The 20628-nt window shown below is 40.5% G+C and overlaps 1 protein-coding gene and 1 long non-coding RNA gene across 2 annotated transcripts in view; one reads left to right on the top strand and one right to left on the bottom strand.

The window, feature by feature from the left end:
* The window catches only part of hs6st1a (heparan sulfate 6-O-sulfotransferase 1a), a gene marked incomplete at its 3' end in the record, with an annotated part of 60353 nt that continues 39725 nt past the window's right edge, over window positions 1–20628 (bottom strand). Inside the window, 3 exon segments of the mRNA XM_024278719.1 lie at window positions 1–1128; window positions 5451–5699; window positions 7016–7238. Coding sequence (XP_024134487.1) covers window positions 802–1128; window positions 5451–5699; window positions 7016–7238 — 799 coding nt within the window.
* On the top strand, window positions 13662–17838 carry LOC118598019. The gene is made up of 2 exons (XR_004947059.1): window positions 13662–14715; window positions 14859–17838. It is a non-coding gene; the product is annotated as an uncharacterized LOC118598019 (long non-coding RNA).

A 20628-nucleotide genomic window follows, 5' to 3' on the forward strand; every position in this document is an offset into this window, starting at 1 on the left:
TTGTTAAGCAACAGTAGCTTTGGGAACCTTTAACAGAAAAACAGGCGCACCAAGCGAGGCTTCAGTAATGGCTATGGTCCGTTCATCCCATCCTTTCGACTTAAAAAAATAAAAAGTAAAAACAGAAATAAAAAAGGAATATTTAGGCAGCAACGTTGGTCTTTAAAGTTATTACAATTCTGCTTTTTAACAAAGCACAAACTAAAATCATCATTAAAAATGAGATTATTTCAGGGCCAAAAGCATTTTCTGGGATGAGATGGGTGATTTATGAAAGCAGAAAAGCTTCTCTTAAACAAACGGAGTCCAACTTTTCCTGGCAAAGTCTCCCACCCTTCGATTTGTTCAAGGCTATCAGCTCGCTTTCATAGCTTTCCCCGTTTTTTTCGTTCGTCAATTCCAGGACGCAGCCTTGTTCTTTCAGCGAGGATTATTGGGAATTCACTGACTTCTTATTTTCAGTTTCTCAGGTTCCACATCAGGCCACAGAGAAGGAACTCGGGAGAAGGCAGGAGACCTGGTTTGTCAGGAACGTCTAAACGTGATACCACCCCCCCTCCTCTGCTTGTGATGTAATGATGGACAGAGAAACGCAAAGAAGGGGGGGAAAGGGCAGATGGGTCTCGCAACAACTGGTCAAACCTCGGTAATGAGAGCTGACGCAATTGACCAGGCTTAGGTTGCCATGGCAACCCACTTGGATTTCCACAGCTGGACTCTCTGGAAAGTCCGTTCATCCGTCCATCATTCCTTTGGGTCTTGTACGCAGACGCAAGTCTGTGGCTTGTTATCGCTCTGTTGCTACCAGCGGTTGATGATCTGGCTCATGTAGTCCTCGGTGGGGAGCCTGCTGCCCGCCTCCTCTGTTCTTCCTCCCTCCTCGCCTTCCTCCCGCCCCTCCTTCCCCCCCTCGCTGTCCTCCGACGTTGGCACCATGCTCTGCTGGCTGCGGGAGGGCCACAGGTTGACGCCCAGGCCCAGACCCTGGTGGCTCTGCTGCATGTGGCTCTTGAAGCGCTGCTGCCGCCTCTCCTGCTGCCGGGTGAACTGGTAGCGCTGCTGGAAAAGGTCCCTGGCGTAGTCGTAGAGCTCCATGTCCAGCTCGTTCAGCTCCTCGATGCGCTGGATCTGTCCAAGTTTAAACAGAAGGGGGCATTGAAATGAGACAAAATAAAGAAGAAACAAACCCTTGACAAAAACAACTGGAGAGAAAAGATTTTAAGGTTTTAAGGTATAATCTTTCACTTTAATAAAAATCTAATTTTTTGGTGTTTTTGACATGTTCTTGTGGCATTTTTTGTGAGAAAAATAAAGTTTAAATTGCATTTCTGTGCATTTCTTTATTGAAATTGTTGTGACTTAGTAGCAGACGAAAAAACACTGTTTAAAAAAGAGCTTATTCATGACAGAAAATAAGCTTTCTGCTCCGCTCCATTTGGATCCACTTATAGACGACTACGTCTTTGGCAATGCTACGTTGGGGGTTTGAAGGGCTGTAAGCTAGACCACAAATGGTTACTTAAACATATTTCCTTAAGAGGATTTGGAAAATGTATGCCTGTGAGTATATAAATATGTTTATTAACAACACAATGTATGCTTAGGTTGTTTAGGTCTAGCTTGATGCTATAGGTTAGCATCAAGCTAGCGAACTTTAGCACTGTGTTAGATCTCTCTTTACTTTAATGGATCGATTATTGATCTATTAAGCTAAGATTGATTAATCGATTTCATCAACCCAGCACTAGCATGAGGGTTAAAATAGATCAAACTGAAAACGTAGCTTTCCTGCTGATTATTCCCCTCTTCTGGTTCTCAAAACAATCCAAAGTAACGATCAGATGAATTCTTTCTCATTACAGAGCGAGGCTTCATATTACTAATGCAGTTTTGACAAAGAAGCTCCTAATGAGTTTGCCTGTTTTTGTGTCAGACACATGTGAGGATGGATTAACCAGTAATTACCTCCTGCATCATGTATGTAATTTTCCTTTCACATTGGGTAATATAAACTAGCACACACTTTCTTAAGACAAAAAACTCTTAATTTTGAAAAGTTTTATTGAATATCTAATGATTCTGAGGAATTTTTACATTTTTAAAAAACTCCATGACATTAAAAGCTGTTTTACATGAGCTATTTTCATAGAAGTGAGAGTAGAATTGAATGTACTGCAATGCGATGACAAGCAAAAAGCCTTTAAAAGCTAAACGAGCTGAAATTCTGCCCAAACTGCAGCTTAACAGCAATCTGCTGCAAGCAAAATTGTTCAGATGATTAGACAATGACATGGGGGACATTATCAGATATCACAATGGTTAAATATAATTTGCTTGATAAATTGATTCCCCTCTTAAGCGTTTATGTGGAAACAACAGCTGCTGCGGTCACGCTACAAAGCCTGGAAAGACGCTCATCACTTGGCACGATCCTAAAATAGGAATACCGAACCCAAAACAAAACTTCTATATTAAAACAAGCCATCTGAGCTTAGAATTAAAGAAAAAGAAATACAAAAAATACTCAGAAGCAACCATAAAAAAGGAAAAAAACGAAGTGTTTCTGTTTTATAAAGAACATGAGGTTGCCTGTCCTTGATTGTGGACAAAACAAAACCACAATGCTGCTAACTGCTGGCAGAGCAGAGGCACAGAAATGCATGAAAAGAGATGGAACGGACAGATTAGAACGCTAGAGACAACAGAAAAGCATTTTGCATTTGCTCGAGTGACGCAGCTGGCTTTATTGGAGTGCAGAGCTGCAGTGAGGGAATCCAGCAGGATGAGGGAAATGTGTTTAATTAGGAGAATCCCTTTGAAATCCGCAGCCGAGTGCTGGGTAGTATTTGTGTGCGACAACAGAAGGAAGAGACATGATGTGTGGAGGCTAATAAGAGATTGTGATCGGCAGCAGGAGGGACAGCAAGAAGCCAGACAGCTCAAAGGCTTGGACTATCAAAGAGCGCCCATCAGGTCTGTCAGAGACCAGTTTCAATCAGGAAAGACTCACTGGATCTTTGAGCCTGGAGGAGGAGGGACAAACTGAAAAACAGAACCTGAGGGGTTTTTCTTATTTTTAAAGACCTACTCTGAGGAAATTTGTGTTTTTAATATGTTCTTGTGGCATTTCTGTGGCATATTTTAAAGAAAATTGAGCTTAAAATTGCATTTCAGAGTATTTCTTTTTTCAAGTCGTTGGGACTCAGAAACATTTTAAAAAATAGATTAATTGTAGAAGCCAGTCTTTGTTTTAAAGCTACATTTAAGGAACCATTAGTTGTCACTCACCAAAAAATGTGTTCTCCGCATTTGACCGAACCCCTGTGGGAGTGGTGAGATGCAGACACAACGGTCCCACCCCTTTGATGCTGAGTGTCAAGCTGGGGTGGATTGGGTCCCATTTTTAGAGTCTTTGGTATAACTTGGCCTGGATTTGAACTGAGAACATTCAGTCTCAGGGCGGTCACTCCACCACAAGGCCACTGAGCTGGTCTACTCGTCAGATGCTACGGTTGCATATAAAACTGTCACCCCTCGATGGGAAGGCGTCAGCACTGCCCATATTTTTTTTTAATTGTTGGCTTGGTCATGAATGCAAATGGGGGCACTTCGGCGGTGGTCAGTCAGGGGGGAAGATGTTATTACAAAACTGGGCAACAGCTGGGTGGTCACGGGGTGGTGGCAGCTGGATTTTGGGGTTCTTGGAGACCCTCCCATCAGTCAATTATCTCGCTGCTTACTTCCTGCCATCTATCCACCTGTCTGCCACCAGACTGCCACCGGACTGCCACCGGACTGCCACCAGAGTGCCACTGGACAGCCACTGGACTGCCACTAGATTGCCACTGGACTGGCATCATACAACCTCCAAATGTGCCCAGTGGCCACTGCCAGATGTCAAAAAATTGTCCTGTGGCTGTTCAATTTCAACTTTTTCTCAAAACCTTGGCTACTGGCTGATTTTGCTGAAAAACTGGCAGTCAAGTCACAGTGTGGCGGCATTTTGGTATATATGACCGTAGTCTGAGCTGAGATCTGGCTCAAAACTGTATGTCTGGATAGCTACAATAGTGCTCGCCATTTTTGATGCATTAGTAATGTAAGTTGAGGGAGTGAGGAGATTGAAACCATCCACAATTTAGAGGCGAGTTTCTGATTACCTATTGCTGCTCTGCAGAAACTATGTCCTAGAAAAGGACAAGTTTTTTTCTTCATTTTGGGGAAAAAAATGCCATAATTATAATTAAAAGACCGTTGGGAACACTTTTAAAATATCAAAAGATGATCAGAATGGGACTTCAATGTCACAATTTCAAGCAGAAAATTTCTTTGACTTCTTTAAAAAAAACTATTTTAATTTTTGAAATCAGTCTCCAAGACTTCAGGAAGTAAAACTTTCTTTTTGTAATAATACCTCTGCCCACATTTTATCTCCTCTCAGAGCGACTGGTTTTGGTGTGTAAATCAGAAAATGCTGTGCACTGCTGGATTTTTTTTCCCTTTTTTTTGCAGGAAATTGAGCTTAAGAACTTCCACACTGAACAAATCAAAGTGTGAAAAACCTGTTTGAAGCTTCTTTTTTAAAGCACTGCGGCAAAAGAAAAAAAAAATTGATGTTTACTCTTGGTATATCTTCCAGCTTTGAATTTACAAGCTTTTCTCCAAAAAATAATTTCATTTTTTAAGGGGGTCTACATTGATTTTCCCTTCAAGATGTCAATTTGTATTAAAATTTTCAGTAAAATCCAGAAGTAACATATTTTGTGTGCCTTATATGGTGTTGCAGAAAAAAACAAACTATTGGATGAATTTGTGCAAAAACAACAAGTCCGGTATACAGACTCCAGCTGGAAAATAAGTGAAGGGGATTTTATGCAAACTTGGCTTAAATGTGACTTTGCAGAAAATGCTGGTAATTGGTGGGAAAAAAAAATCTGCAGGAGATAAGTGGGATCTGCTGTGATGTGGTTGGCTACCCATTTAACTGCTCGGGTACGGAGTGTTTATAATTGAGTTTGTGTGTCTGAAGTTATTTAAGTTGCTTGAGTAACGGTCTGTGAAGCTTTGATTTATTCCCAGCAGAGGAAAGCAGTGATTCTGTGACTGATTCGTACAGTTTAAATGCCCTGACATTAAAGCCACTCAGTTGGTGTGTTTAGATAAAGAGGGCGAACTTTCAGTGGCTGCAGCGGAGTACTTGAACGCCTCCCTCTGCTCTTTGCCTGAACAACCAGGAGCTGAAGTTCACATAAGTGGAGAAAGTCCATTCTTCTGCAGACTTTAATGGCTTCATGGAAACTAATTATGTAGAGTTATTGTTACTGTTAAATAACGGAATAAAAAGCATATTTCAAGTTAAATTAATGGAGTGCAGCTGAAAACTGGACATAAAATGCAAGTTTTTTAATTTTTTTTTTTTATAATCGAGGTCTTAGATAAGCAGCACTAACCGTGGCGTTGTCCAGGTCCACGCCTGCAGCCCGGGTGCTGTTGTACTGCATAAACGGCCTGATGAAGCGCAACCTGAAGGTGCGCTCAAACAGAAACTGGGTTTTCCTCTGGTACTCTGTCAGACCGAAGAAGGCCATGTCTCGCAGGTTCTTCTTGGCGGACTCCAGGAGGAGCTGGGACCTCTTCTTCTCCGGGACGGTGGACATGTTGTAGCAGCCGACCAGACTCAAGTCTGCCAACATACGAACCTGAGAAACAAGGAGAAATTAAGCAAAAAAATATGGAATATCTTTAGCATTTTTCACAGACAGAATCATAAAGTTCTTTACAAAAAGATGGCATAAAATCAAACAGAGTGGTAGTAAATCCAATGTTAAGAAAGCTTACTAAAAGTTCAAAACATAGGAATACAAGGACTAAAATTAACTGAATAAAAACATGTTGACCTGGGATTTAAAACACTCAGAGTCAATCTCACGCAGTGACAATGGAAGTTCCAAAGACGAGATCTCTAGTCTTAAAACAGGTTTTTGGAGATGCTGAAGATTACGGGGTTAAAAGGTCAGAGATGTATGTTGGGGTTCGACCATGCAAGACTCTAAACACTTTCATTTCAGGCTAAGTGCAGCTAATTCAACTCATTTAGGTGCAGTAAACAAATGTACAAAATTTAAAATACTTTAAATAAACGTATACCTGTGGTTTATGCTTATATAGCGCTTTACTACCTGGACTAAAATCAGGATAATTATAATTAAAAGTGGTAATACTTTTAAAAAAGATAAGAAATGATCAGAGTTGGTCTTTTAAAAGTTCATTAATAAACATATGCAATTAAATTCAAGATGTATATCAAATTATTTCAGATTGGCTCTTACACGTAGTTTGAATAAATAAATGATAGAAAAGCAAAATTACTGAAAATCTCATTGAATCTGCAGCTTTTTAACAAAAAAAAAACTTAAAAATTGCATGTACTAGCAAGAAATTCATAGGAGAGAGCCAAAAATATCGAATTAAGTGTAGAAAAAAGCTTTATAACTATGTTATCATCTTTACATCATTATGTATTTATTATATTATTATATATAGCTTAATTTTCAGTTAATGTTGCAGTAAAAATGACAGATTTTGCCACGACGGATTACAATGAAGGACAGCCTGTCAGCTGATTTGGATTCACAAGAGGACATGTTGAACTTGCTGGTCCTTCAGGATGCATTAAGTTTTGAACACTTGTGTCATATATAAGTCAGGGACCCTGGGTAATTGGACCTTCAGGCTCAGATGGAGATAAGCTGGTGGACACAGTGAGGTGAGAACTATGAGATAGTGAGGAAAAAAAAATCAGGTTTATGGCCAGAAGGCATACTTCTACCAGTGTAAAAGTGTTACTAGAGTATAATCTTTCTTACTTAAGCTATTCAAAACAGGTTTTTATGAGAACCTAGAAAAAAAATGCATTTTTTTAGTTCATTTTTGAGACTATGGTAGTATGATAGGATAATGGATGCCTCTGAAAACTAAGTGTGTCAGCAAACCTGACTGAAACTTATCTCTGTACCTGCCGGTTGTTGGCAAGGTTGTACGGACAGTCCATGAACTGCTGCAGAGTGCACCCCGACCAATCGGACCCCTCGTAGCAGGAGGGCAGCTCCTCCGGGGTCGGAGTCCGTCCATCGCACATGTGCAGCGACGTCTTCCATGTGGCCCCTCGCTGCACGTGCCTCCACTCGCTGAGGTAGCGTGACACGGGGTCTCTTAGCAGGGTGATGTAGTAAAATTTCCTGTTTGGGGGGGCAAAAGGAGGACACAAAAGAAAGGAAGAGAAGATTAAAAATGACTGAAATGAAAAGTTCAAGTGATGTAAATTTAGAGGAGTAATACATGCTAACTCAATCCAATCGAAAGACTTAAGCTCAGGGTTAATTACATTGCAGTTTTGCAAAATCAATAAGTCTGCCCAGATCAAGTTGCTCCATAGAGATGAGAAGTAAAAATTGTAGCAGGGGAAAAAAATGTCTTAACCACATGTAATTCCACTTACAACCATGGGGTGGCAGTATCTGCAATGCTTTACAGACTCAGATCTACATCCTTATGTGTCAAAGCAAAAGACAAAGGTTGTCATACTGTGTGTCCTGTTATATTGGTTTATGAAAAGCAGATCTGTGATGCGCAAATGAGAAAAGAAACACGAGGAGGAGGAGGAGAGGGAACAAAGTTCAGGACACAATATGCCGGAAGAGAAACTGCTGGCACAAGCACATCTGCGCAACTCCACACTGCAAACATCCTTACGTCTCCCGGCTCACAGTAAACATCTTTCCTCACGCTTCACACCCCGCGTATGAGGCCTGGCGCTGACTCATCCCGCCGGCTCCGGCTGTAAAGTAATGGTGCATAGCACAGCTCAATGTTTTCCAAGTGGGAACGCTTGAGCACAAACCTTTTCAGGCCCTCACACTACAACTAATTAATGCAGTCTAATCAATCAACACATCCTCATTAACCCCACACTTACATGTGCGGGCGCATGTGTGACTATGTGATGCCAGCCCACCTGAAAGCTATGATTGCAGCCACACGCAGGCAAAACGTGCTCTGCTGTTTGCAGCATGTCACAGGAATGTTTGCAGAGGGAGGTTTTGTGTGCTGCTGACAGGACTCCACAAAACCGCCGGCTTCGCACAAGCCGGCCTCAAATTCACACACCGTCTCTCTGCTTTCATCGCTAAATCTTTGGCTTCACATGACAAAGCGCGCCCGGAGAGAGCAGAGCGGTTGCTGGGAGGTCGCAAAGCCCAAAGTGTCAAACAAACAGTGGCAGCGCCTGGATAATAAAAAAAAAAAAAGCCAAAGTCCAACCAAATCCAGCATTAGTGAAGGAGATCCCGCACAAACACAAATCCTAAACCAAGCAGCGCCGAGCAGATGCTGTACAGTAAAAGCAAAATTCATCAATAAAGCCGCGGTGGGTGAAGCGCACAAACAGATCCGGGAAGATGAAACGAATCAAGAAGCAGCAGGGGAATCATGGACAATCAGGAGGATAAACCTTCAATCCAGCGGCAGCTGGGAGGTCCCAGGCAACAAACCAAACGCTTCTTCAATCCCGGCGACAGCAGGGGGATCTCAGCCACAAATACAAGTTCCTAAACTCCAAATCCCATCGGTGTTAACCCAAAATCTCTCCCATCACCTCCAATCTTCCCTCGATCTTATTAAAAGCGGGTCGATGGGAAGTCTGCAGGAGACCAGGGTACATTATGGAGATTCCTATGATGACATTATCAGAAGTGTTTGTGTGTGCCCCCGCTGTAAAAATGTGGCTATTAAATCAGTGATGACATTTCCCCTCCTAGCTTCCCCACAGAAAAAATATAATAATAAAAATACAAAAAAAAGAGAAAAGCTAGCAGACTTTTGGGCCTCCGCTGCACAGACTGGAAGGGAGAAAGACAACAAGGAAACAGAAAAAAGGAAGGACTGAGAAGAGGAGGAGGAGAATTTCAATTAGTTTTCTAATACTGTGAAAGCAGTGAGGGCCCCGAGCCCAAGTGATTTATCAAAGTTATGGCTCCAGCTATAATGAAGGCTCAAGCATATTACTTTGTGAAAAAAACAAAACAACAAAAAAAGCACACAAACTCACAGGATGCGTTTCCAACCACACATCAGCGCAAACCCTAATAAATGCTCTCAAGCGGCGTTCCTGCCTGTCGTGACCTCTGGGTCAGGCAGACATTTAGTCTGGCTGCAGACTCAGATCCCCAGGTAATGATGTTCCAACCTGCACGCGAGCCCCCTTCCTCCATCCCTCGCCAGACACCCATCAGCTCACGCAGACGCAGGCCATACTGCTGATGGCTGGAGCGCTTGTAAAATTAACTTCAAAGCTAATGTTAATGTCAGTCAGGCTGTCACTGCACAGATTTAAGATCGTCGTCCTCTGGCTGAGAGTTAAAAAGTGGCGCCCTGAGGGGGCCTCTCAGAGACTCCATCTACCTGCTGTAAAATTTTCACTAAACCTCCAAGAAATAGGAAAAGGCGTACTTAACAGATGCTGGAAAAAAATTTGCATTAATAAGTTCAAAAATGTGCAGGTTGGTTTTTGATTTATTCAGCTCGACTGTCTGCAGGGCATAACGGAGAGACTGAAAGACTGCAGGTGAACAAGTTTTGTCATCATTTTTTGGAATCTTTCTATCCTGGGTCTTGTAACCAAATCTAAAAGTGAAGGTTGAGCGTGCAGCATGACGCCGCCCAGGTGAGAAGGAAAGATGCCGGGAAATCTTTCTTCCATCTTTCCTTTTAAAGATGTTACACCCTCCTTTCCCCATCTATTTGTTTCAAGGTGAAGAGAAAATATTATGCATGACAATTTTTTTTTTCCCTTTTTCAAAACTATAAATACTTAAAAATCTTAGCTTTTTTTAGGATATTTGTGTAAACACCAGCTGCATTATTACAAATATTGTCAGGAAAATGCGATGCAGCTCTGCAAAAAGGGCATCATGTGAGCCTGGTAGGCCTTATCAAGAGGAAACACTTTATGTCTGGTCTGGTTACGCTCTCTGAAGAGCTTGTTTCCTGTGAGCTGCAAATCATCCCTTTTTACTTTCTCTTTAACCCTCAACTTCCCTTCTTTAAATCTTCCTCTTTCTGGCCTTTTCTTTGCCCTCCTCTTCCCTGTATGAGCTCTGTAGTTATTGCCAAACCGGGAACTTTACAGACAATAATCAATTTCGGAGAAAGGTTAGTTTATGTCGTCTAAATGACAAGAAATGGTATATGTGGTTCAGCAAAATATGGTGTATATGTTTTTTTTTTTTTACATATCTTCAAATGTGTATATTCATGTGTATTTTTAAGCTACAGCAGGAAAAAAAATCGATGTACTTTCTGTCTCAAAACTCTCCCTCTTAGTGTTTTTTGTTCTTTTTAAAGACCCATTCCAATTAAAATTGTGTTTTTGGTATTTTTAACATATTCTTGTGGTATTTTTCTGATAATGGAAGACTTATATCGAGAAAATTAAGCCTCAAATTGCATTTCTGAGTATTTCTTTATTCAAATCGTTTTCTTCCAGCCAATACCAATAGTCGATATTTGTCAATACTGATATTTAAGTGTCTACAAAATCACAAAGTTCAGATTTGCTTTTTGTTTCTTTATTAGAAATATTGTACAATCACATTGCACTTGAAATTTTTAACATACAGCAAGAACAACTATCACTTAAAACTTTGAAAATATATCTGAAAACATTCAGACCATTCATTGACTACTAGACATAAGCTATACTAGACAATAGCCATAAGCTTCCCATTGCCAGGGATCTATTAGGAACAGCATGTATCCCTATTAATATATATATATATATATATATATATATGAAAGCAGGTGGAACAACTGACTATGATTTATGACACATAAACAAGTACACATTTCAAATGTAAAGTGTATCTGAAAACAATAATAGTGGATTTTTTCATATCTGACCAATACTGATAAACTCAAATTATGCAAATATTGTCCGATATTGATACTGGCACCAATATATTGCCCATCCCTTTGCTTTGTTTTTGTAATTACACATTTTTCTTGTATCTATAAACTTTAGATCTTTGCTTTAAAACATAAAAACAGTTTGTTTTTAATTTTTGTGATCTTTGCAGCAAAAAATATGACATTTCCCAATTGGAATTTAAGTTTTTTTACACTTTCAGGTTAATTGTTTAATAATTGTGTAATATACGGTAATGAAAAAAAATCAGTTAAAGATGAAATTGAATGAAAATGATGGAGTAAATTGTAAAGTAGCCAAAAAAAGTCTCAAACCACTACAAACATGTCGTCCTAACAAGTAATCTAAGTGTTTCTGCCATTTTTTCTCTGTTATTAGATATTTCAATATCATCGATAAACTGTTCTGCAGATATCCACTTACTGTTTAAAACTGATTCATCCATTTGCATGGACAACTGCTCATGAGGGGGCTAAGACATTTAAAAAACTGTCCTTGTTCCGATGCAATTGATTGTAAGAAGCGACGAGCGTTTGAAGAAATCTCTAAGATAATCTTTTTTGCTTTGCCTTGCCACCCACATCTTAAAATAAGTCACTGCAGCATTCTGCAGTCTTCTGTGAAGTCAGACCTTGATCATTACCCGGTATTCTCCTTTTTATATGCACCTTACTTTCACATTTTGCCGCACTTTCTGGACTAATTTTATTACAAAATTAGAGGGTGAAATTAAGGCCAACTAAAATTCCATGCATAATGCAGGAAATCAACTTAACCGCCGTGTTTGGAGGAGTGTTTACGAACCAGAAACACAACAACTCCCTACACAATGTTCTTCAATATAAATCCCAAGGACTCCAAAAATGAAATAATAGATTAAACGGTCCTGCTCTCAATCCGGTTCTGTCCAGGCTCGGGTGCTAGCCCAGCTGGTTTAAAGGAAACAGCTTTGAGGGCTCATGGGGTTATTTAACAAGAAATGACGCAAAGCCTAGTTCTGTTTTTCCATACTGTAGCTTCCCTAGAAAGAGAGTGTGTCAAGTTCATACCCCGAACATCCCTGACGCTTCTCTCAGAGGGACAGGAGGACAAGTTTGTTCCCCTAACGCTCCTCTGGAGACGCACTGACCAAAAACCTTTCCCATCAGAGAGCGGCGCTGATTCCACTCCCAGGACAGGAATAATGTAAAACAGCCTGTTATTTCTGTTGATCGTTTTACAGAAAAACTTGATAGTCTGAAAGCAGACTCTTGACAGGATGTCATTGTGCATTTTGTGCTTCCTGCTTCACCGCTCGACCCCAAGAATTGGCAACAATCCGTCACACGGCCTGAGTGAGGCGCTCGGTCAGAAAGAGAAGGAAAACAATCGGAAATTAAATTGGTTCTATCGGATCTTTTTACAGGCGGCCAGACCTCCCTCGGGGGGGTTTAGTTCCTTGGGTGTTCAGACCCAGCATGGAAGAATCCAAAGCAAAAACAAGAAGAAAACTGATGTAACTTCTACAAGAAAAACAGTTTTTTTATGTAGAAAAAAAAATGAAGGATCTACAAAATATATAATTTACACATAACAGGATAGAATACATGTATAGATTTACACTAAATGTTTTATGCTTCACTAATATAGGTGTGCCAAAATATTGATATTGCGATATATCGCAAAATTTTGTCCTACGTTTGATTCTTGCTGGGTTCTCACCAATTATTAATCTTTTATTTTCATTTGAAGAGGCTGTTAAACGTTATACGCGTCATCCTTTGATGAGACGTTCCTTTGGAGGTAGATAGGGGGCGCCCATTTTAAGACTGGCTGTCGTCAGCACCAATGTGCCTGGCAGCGACTTGAATTAGTAAATTTTTTTTCTGTTGTTTACAACAATTTTGCGATAATTATTGGCACTGCTGTTCATATTTACTATTGTTATCACTGAATTTTACAGATAATTCCAATTTAATTGGTGCCAGTGCTTGTTAAAGACATAGTATTACTGATATCCACAAAAGTGTCTATTATTTGTTGCACAAAATAAGACAAGTTATGTTGTGTGTTCTTCTATATAATGTGAGTTATTAGAGACGATATTTACCAATTATCGCATTATCATCGATATCGTGAGCCATGTATCGCGTATCGCATCGCATCGTGAGGTATCCAGTGATTCCCAACCCTATTTACTAATATCATTTCCAGTAAAAACGTCTGTTACTGTGGAAAAAACCGGTAGAATGTGATGGAAATGTGTTTTTGTTTCACTTTCTCATTTAGATTTCTCCCTAAAATTACAGAGAAGTTGGTCCAATTCTGACAACTCTGTTCTGCTAAGAAAGTTTTTGCTTGGAGGGTGGGAGTTTGCTCTATCAGGGAATGCTCTGCTGGAGCTGGCAAGCATCTCTACTGTGTATGCTGAGGCACGGAAAAGACCCGTGGAATGTGCTGCCTGAAAAAGCAGAGGAAATCAACCATCACTGTGTGTTTGTCTCCAGTCCTGCGAGCACTCCGAGAGCCAAGCAACATGCCAGAACTTGCAGCACGATAGACTTGCCTCAGAGTCCTTCCTGCTCCCCGACTGCCAAACAAAAAGAGGAACACACCTACATTCAGGCATACCGAAAGCAATTAATCATCAAGTTGTGCGTGACAAAAACATGTCAGGCTTTTTCTAAAGCACAGGCTTCGGGGCATGGACAACCGAACCCAACCGAACATGTGCCTTTTCCATCTCAGATTCTATGAGAATCTGACCTATCGTGCCCCCTCCCCTCCAGGCTTTCCTCTTCCAATCGTCGCACCACGGCTGCCGTTTCATGCAGTGTATCCTGGCAAACGGTGACGCATTGGGACAGACAGAAATAGACGGTTCAGTCTCAGAGAAAGTCTGAAAGGGTTTCTGTCTGGCTGCCCTGGAACTCACTCACTTTGAATTGATCAATAAGAGCATCTGGACTCAGACATCCAGACATACTAATTTATAACCTGAAGATAAAATGCGCATCAGGAATAGATTTGAAAAAGGGAAGCTCATGTTGTGATTACCTCGCAAAAGTTTTTATTTTTTTACTGTTGGTCCTAGACTTTGCAACAAGCTCCCTCTTCAGATCAGACAGGACTCCCCATTCAACCTTTTTTAAAACTTTACTCAAGACCCATATTTTGGATTCTTGAGCTTGAGCGGGTGGACTGAATTTGATCGTGCTGTTGATGTTTTATGCTGGTTTGTTTACCGTCATACTTTCACTCCATTGGCTAGTTTTTCAAGTCCTTTAGGCAACTCCCCCTGTTGCACTTAAACTGCCGATATCATGCAAAAATCAAATTTTTTGAGCTTTTAAGTTTATTATAATGTCAATTCCTTACAAAAAAATAAAATCCAAAGAGGTAATTTACTCCATTCATGGATCTCTGAGCGTTCATGAGCACCAGCACCTCCCAATCTGCAAAAACGAGTGGGCCCTCACATTGTGACATCACAAGTGGGGAACAGCCCCTTCCATGAAGCATCTGTGCTGCCAGCACTGCCCCCAAGCTAACACCTACTTTCTCTGCAAAGCTAGCATTAATCGGCGTTTCATTTTAGCATCAACTTTAAGAATAAGCGGTTTGGATGTCATTTGTTTTTGTGGGTTAAATGGAGACATGCTACCGAGGCGGGCTCTAGGTTGACGTCATGAAATGGGCGGCAAACCAGAAAGACCACTGACCACTCTATCTCTTCGGCAACTTCTAATCGGAAGGTTGCCTGTCAGACCACCAGGAGCAATGTGAGGTTCAGTGCCTTATCCAACAACAAAAAGTGGATGTTAGGGCGGGAATTGAACTTGCAATCCTCCAATCAGAGGTTGACCACTCTATTTCTTCGGCAACTTCTAATCGGAAGGTTGCCTGTCAGACCACCAGGAGCAATGTGAGGTTCAGCGTCCTTGTGGTCTGGCTAGCATATTGGATGACAGCTCTGCCACCATCAGTGTGTGTGAAAGGGACTTGTGACCGTGAATCGCTTTGGGGCTTAATAAAGGCAGAAGAGCGCTATAAAAGAATTTACCACAATGCCACTTTGAATTTTCTTTTCAAACGAACTTGCTGCTACATTGTGTTTTTGTCTGAAACCATTCCTCAGCAGGTTCTGTGGGATGTTCAAACACTTCCTAAATTCCTGCAGGAATTTTGAAGCCGTTCCCAGCTCGTTAGCTTGGCACCATTCCTGAAAATCCACATGAAGGAGAAGAAGAAAAAAAAAGTGACCAATATGAAAAGCATATCTCAAGAAGCCTTTTCTGCAGTGCCCAGAAAGAGTTTACAGAGGCAAATCTTAATATTTAAGCAACAGACCTTGAATTGAACCAGATCAATGCATATTTAGCACTCAGCACACGACTTTTGTTCATATTTGGGTGGTAATCACCGCAAGGCTTTCCCCCTGTCATTATGCCACCTCAGATTTGCCAACTGATCGTCATGCATTCCCAATCCCCCCCAAATCTACTTTCAAAACTGACTATTCATTTACTGCCAAATATGCACCTCTTGACAGACGCCTGTGGAATGGAGTAATCAATGTCGCTCTGTGGCTTTATTGTTGCAGCTGATTGGTGTACTGCATGCAATCTCCAAAATTGGATCAATCAATGACTTTACAGTGAATTCAGTCATTTTTCACAAGTAGGTGTTGATGGTTAGACAAAACCAGAAAATTCAAGACCTCCTCATCTGGCTGCTTTGATAAAAAAAAGAAAAAATAAATAAATACCACATTTGCTAATAGTGAAAATATTGACTGCTGTGCTACAATTGCGAAACACCATCTAGACAGAATTCTTAGCTCATGTCAAGAGAAATAGCATAACAAATAAATTACATCAATAATTTATCAGGTCTTATTAGACCAAATGCCAAATAGAGGCTTTTTAAGTTCTAAAAATTACAACATTTTAAAAAGATTTCAAAATTTACATAAACGGAACAATTTGATAGCAGCAATGACCCCAACTATAAAATAACTTAGAACAGCACTTTGAGCACTTATGTGGTAAAAGGCAATCAAAGACTCTTGTTCATATCGACACAGACAAACAGACCTTTTTCAAATAATAACACAAAAACCACTCATATATTTAGCTTATTGTGCTTTTGCATAGTGCTTAGGGGAAATGCACCACCAAAAATCTCACTTTCCTACAATAGCTGTTTTTGTAAAGGTGGTATTGTTAAACAAACATGGACTACAAGGTTTAGTCTGAACCAGAGTTCAGACCAAACATACGTTTTCTAAACAGATAATCAGAGGGTAAAAAAAGAAACTAGTGTGGACCAAACAGTCAAGTGTGAAAGCTAGAAATAATCAACCTGGAAGCAACAAATGTAAAAGAATTAAAAAAAAAATATTGATCTCAATGCAAGACATTCAAAAAACACACTTGAAGTTGTGTTTTGATCATTGCCAAAGGAGTGTATGAAGACTAATTTATTTTAGTGCAAAAGCTTCATGCGGTTTAGCATTAACAGCATTTTCTCTATATCACAAGACAAAAAGGAAGAATGCCTCTAATGGAAACCACAGCTCTCAGAGAAAAAAGAAAAACAACAGCTCAGGGAGAAAAAAAACAGAAATGGAGAGTAGACGAGACGGAGAAGGAGGAAGGAATCCCCCTGAGTGCAAAGTTATGTTCAGAAGGAATGTACAGCCGCCTGTTGTCTCATGTAACTTCACTGGCAACAACCCAGACAACTCTCTGACACACAGACTGAGAGTAGGTGGGAAGATGATGGCTGAAAGGGGAGGACGGGGAAGGGTTGCGCAAGAAATCGCCCATCATTTTATATGAATTTATAGGTTGGAATGGAGTTTGCTGAAAGGAGCCGGAAAATGTTGTGACATGAGATGGATCACCACTTGACAAGCATTTTTCAGCTGTCAGAGAATTTGCTGTTAGGTTTTTTTTTGCAAAAATGGGAAGACAGCCTTTTGATAGCAACATAGAGAGACCATTAATAATGAAAGATGGAATCAGCTGGTGTTAAAATACTGTATAAATATCTTACTGAATAGTTATAACAATTCAGAAAAGCTTCAGAGGTAAAAACCTACAAAAAGACATTAAAATATTTAAAGTCCCATCCAAAAAAATCTTTTGATCTATTTTTTGTTTGCTCTCTTAATTTGAATAAAGATATACTCAAAAATGCAATATTGAGCCTAATTTTCTTTGTATATGTCTTCCATCATGAGAAAAAAGCTTCAAGTACATGTTAAAAACACTATTTGCATTGGAATGGGTCTTTATATTTTATTTTATGAAACCATGTTATGGAACCCCCCAAAAAGACATTGAATTAAAAAAAAAAAAAAAAAAAAAGTTGAGTTAAAACTAACTGGTGCAAACCAGATAATACCTGGTGCACACCAAAAAGTACCCGGTGCACGACAAAAAGTACCCGGTGCACGACAAAAAGTACCCGGTGCACGACAAAAAGTACCCGGTACACGACAAAAAGTACCCGGTACACACCAGAAAGCACCTGGTGCACACCGGATAGTATCTGTTTTTTTTTTAATTAGATTTTTTTTATGTCACTTTCGGGGCTCCGTACTATCAGACAAAGTTTTTGTTTTTCAGAAAAGTATTACCAGAAGGTGCATTTTCTTTGTTTTTTTTTAAGCAGCAGATAAAAAATGACTGTGTTTTCTCTGCCAAGTTTGCATCGAGATTGTCGCCTGCCCCAAAGTAATAAAAAAGCAGATTTTTAACTGAATTTGGTGGGAAAGAAACTCCACCTAAAGTATTAAAAACCGAGTGAGAAAAATTGACTCAGCAACTTTCAGAACTACTGTGCTATTAAAAAAAAACAACAAAACAAAACACAAGAAAGTGCATGCCAAGCTGAGAAAAAAAAACAAACAAAGCCAAATAATCAAAAAAAGCAAGCATGAGCATGAGTAATAAAAACAGTGATCTTTCATAATCATGCTGCTCTTTAGAAGGAAGGAGCTGGAGGTGCAGCTGTTTGCAGAAAGCCCTCCACCCTGCATTATGTTAGGGTGGTTCATGAGAGTTCAAAACAAGCTTTATTAAGCTTTTGCATCCCCGATGTATGGATGTGATGCACACAGCAGCCACACCCAAAACCCACCTCACCAACCCGGCATGTCATGACATAATCCAGGCTGTGCGAGGTGATGTCAGATTACCGTCATGTCACAACAGCTCAGCCTCTGCAGTGACGAAAAATCGAAAGTAACGACGTTGGGAGGGGGAAGGAGGGGGAGAAGAAGAAGAAGGAGGAGACGCGATGCGGAGTCTGGGGGCATTTAAAAGGCTGGGTAACGAGGCTAATGAGCAGACAGGTGGCCCCATTACGGAAGCACACTCATTAACACACTCAAGCACACAAAACCTTCCCTCTGGCTGGGATTAGTGCTTTCCTGGCCGTGTGTTTGTGTGCGTGTGACCCCCCCACCCCCACCCCAACCCTCGGTTTCTCTGTTCATCAGTCATCACATAAGACTGGAGGCAACAGGGCGTCTGCAAGTCGGCATTGTGTACGATTTAAGGTGAGGCCGTGAAATTGGAGAGATGAGGGGGCTTGGGATTGGATCCTCGCCACCTGCCTCGTACGACAACACCTTTCTACACTTAAATAGCACATATGTGTGTGTGAATTCACTATTCAATGAATGTTGCAGAGCTGCTAAAAGTCTAAAGACGGGAGGAAAACACAGCAGCATGCAGACAGGTGATCTCTCTCTTCTGGATCAAAACACTCGAGGAAAGAAATGCCTTTAATTATGCAGACATATAGGTGGAGGTGACACAACGTGTTCATGCAAATAAACACAAAAATAACAGGAAAGCCACGCGAGGGCTCCTATCTCTGCCTTCCTGCAAACTAAAAACAAGAAATTAGAAGAAAAATATCCGGCAGCCGAGGAATCTAGTCAGGAAAGAGACAAGCAAAGATAAACAAAGAGGTAGCGCAGAGAGGAAGAGAGATGATGGACAAATATAACAGCCTGAGGACTTGATGGGAATATCTGCATATCTGTGGAACTCCTATTGATAGTGGCTGTCATTATCTTCTCACAGATGGGGAAGGAAAAGGGAGGGAGCCAAGATGAGGCCAGGAGATGAGGCTGGACTTTAGTGGACGTTAGCGCAACAAAGGACATATTTAGACACGGTGTAGGCAAATAATGTGTAGACACGGGGTCCTCAAAGCCCAATTACTGAATGTTGAACGTCTGTGCCAAGCATACCGCACCTGTTTAGAGGGGGCTTGGGGGCTCACAAGCACTGCATGGAGGAAGGAAGTAACAAGCCAGAAAGAGAAACGAAAAAGGAAAACTCCAAGGGAATTTGAGAATGACAATTTTGACACAATGCCAGCAGGATTTCACAGATGAACACGGCCTTTCTTATCATCGCCAATCGCAGGTAAGATATATGCGAAAGGGCAAATGTGCACCAATCAGGCTAACGAAAACAAGCACAGAAAAATGAAATATAGCGCAGGAAAGCCGGGGAAAGGGGGCTATAATGAAATAATAGGAGCAAAATATTTAGCAACAAGAGAGACAACAGTTTTGGAGACAGAACGGCTCTGTGTTAAGAGTGTGTGCGTGGATCTGTGAGGGAGCGTGTGAGATGGCGGGTGAAAGAAGCCCATTGTCTGGCAGTGTAACTCAAGCTCACAGCTCCAGATTTGCTTCATGAGCTGCGAGGCTGTGGCATCCTTCCTCCCCTCTTCTCCTCTGTCCTGCTTTTAATCTGTCCAGACTGACTGAAGCTTTTGTTAACACTAAAGTTTTACGTTATGGGGTCAAATAAGACAGAGAATTGTTTCTTTACACATAAAGGATAATGTGGTTTAGAATATTTGACAAAATCAGATTTTTAGGCCACTGTTTGTGAGAGGCAGGCGGCACAGTGGTGCAGAGGATAGCACTCTGGCCTCACAGCGAGAAAGGCCCTGGTTCAAATCCTAGGTGGGTCCTTTCTGTGCTGAGTTTGCAGTACAGATTTTTGGGGGGACTCTGACTTTCTTTCACAGCCCCAAAACAGGCTTAATTAAGGATTTTATGTCTGCCACGGACATCAGTAAAGATAAAAAAATCCTTGAAAAAAAATTAAAGACAGCACACTGTCTTGTAGGGTCCAGATGACTCCACTTTGAATTTAAGCATGCCTAGGGTCAAGTGTTGCCAGTGACTTCTTCAGTGTTCAAGAGATAAACAATTTTGGAAGATGGATGAATGAATGTTTGCTAGACACCTGTTGTGATGTAAAAAATTAAAATAATTCAACTAAAATGGTCTTTTCTTGGATATAGGTCATTAATAAAGCTTCCAAATATTTCTTAGCTTTAATTTTTAATTAAGTGTTGTATAAAATGTATCTAAGTTGTTAAAAAAGGACCAATTGTTGCCATTAAAAAAAGTTTCCAAATTTGTCAAAAAGTTAAACAAAATATCTTTTTTGGGTATTTTAAAAAATTCAATTAAGTTAATAACAATTCCTCTTATGTAGCACATAAAGAGAACTTTACATTTGGTCGACTTTTGTAGGAACTTCCTTTACCTGTCTATTTTTTTTTAATCTTTTTTCCTCTTTGGATTTATTTAATATAAAAAAGTGTTGCACATTAAGGAGGTA

Source organism: Oryzias melastigma, linkage group LG22 (assembly GCF_002922805.2).
Source record: "Oryzias melastigma strain HK-1 linkage group LG22, ASM292280v2, whole genome shotgun sequence".
Taxonomy (NCBI): Eukaryota; Metazoa; Chordata; class Actinopteri; order Beloniformes; family Adrianichthyidae; genus Oryzias; species Oryzias melastigma.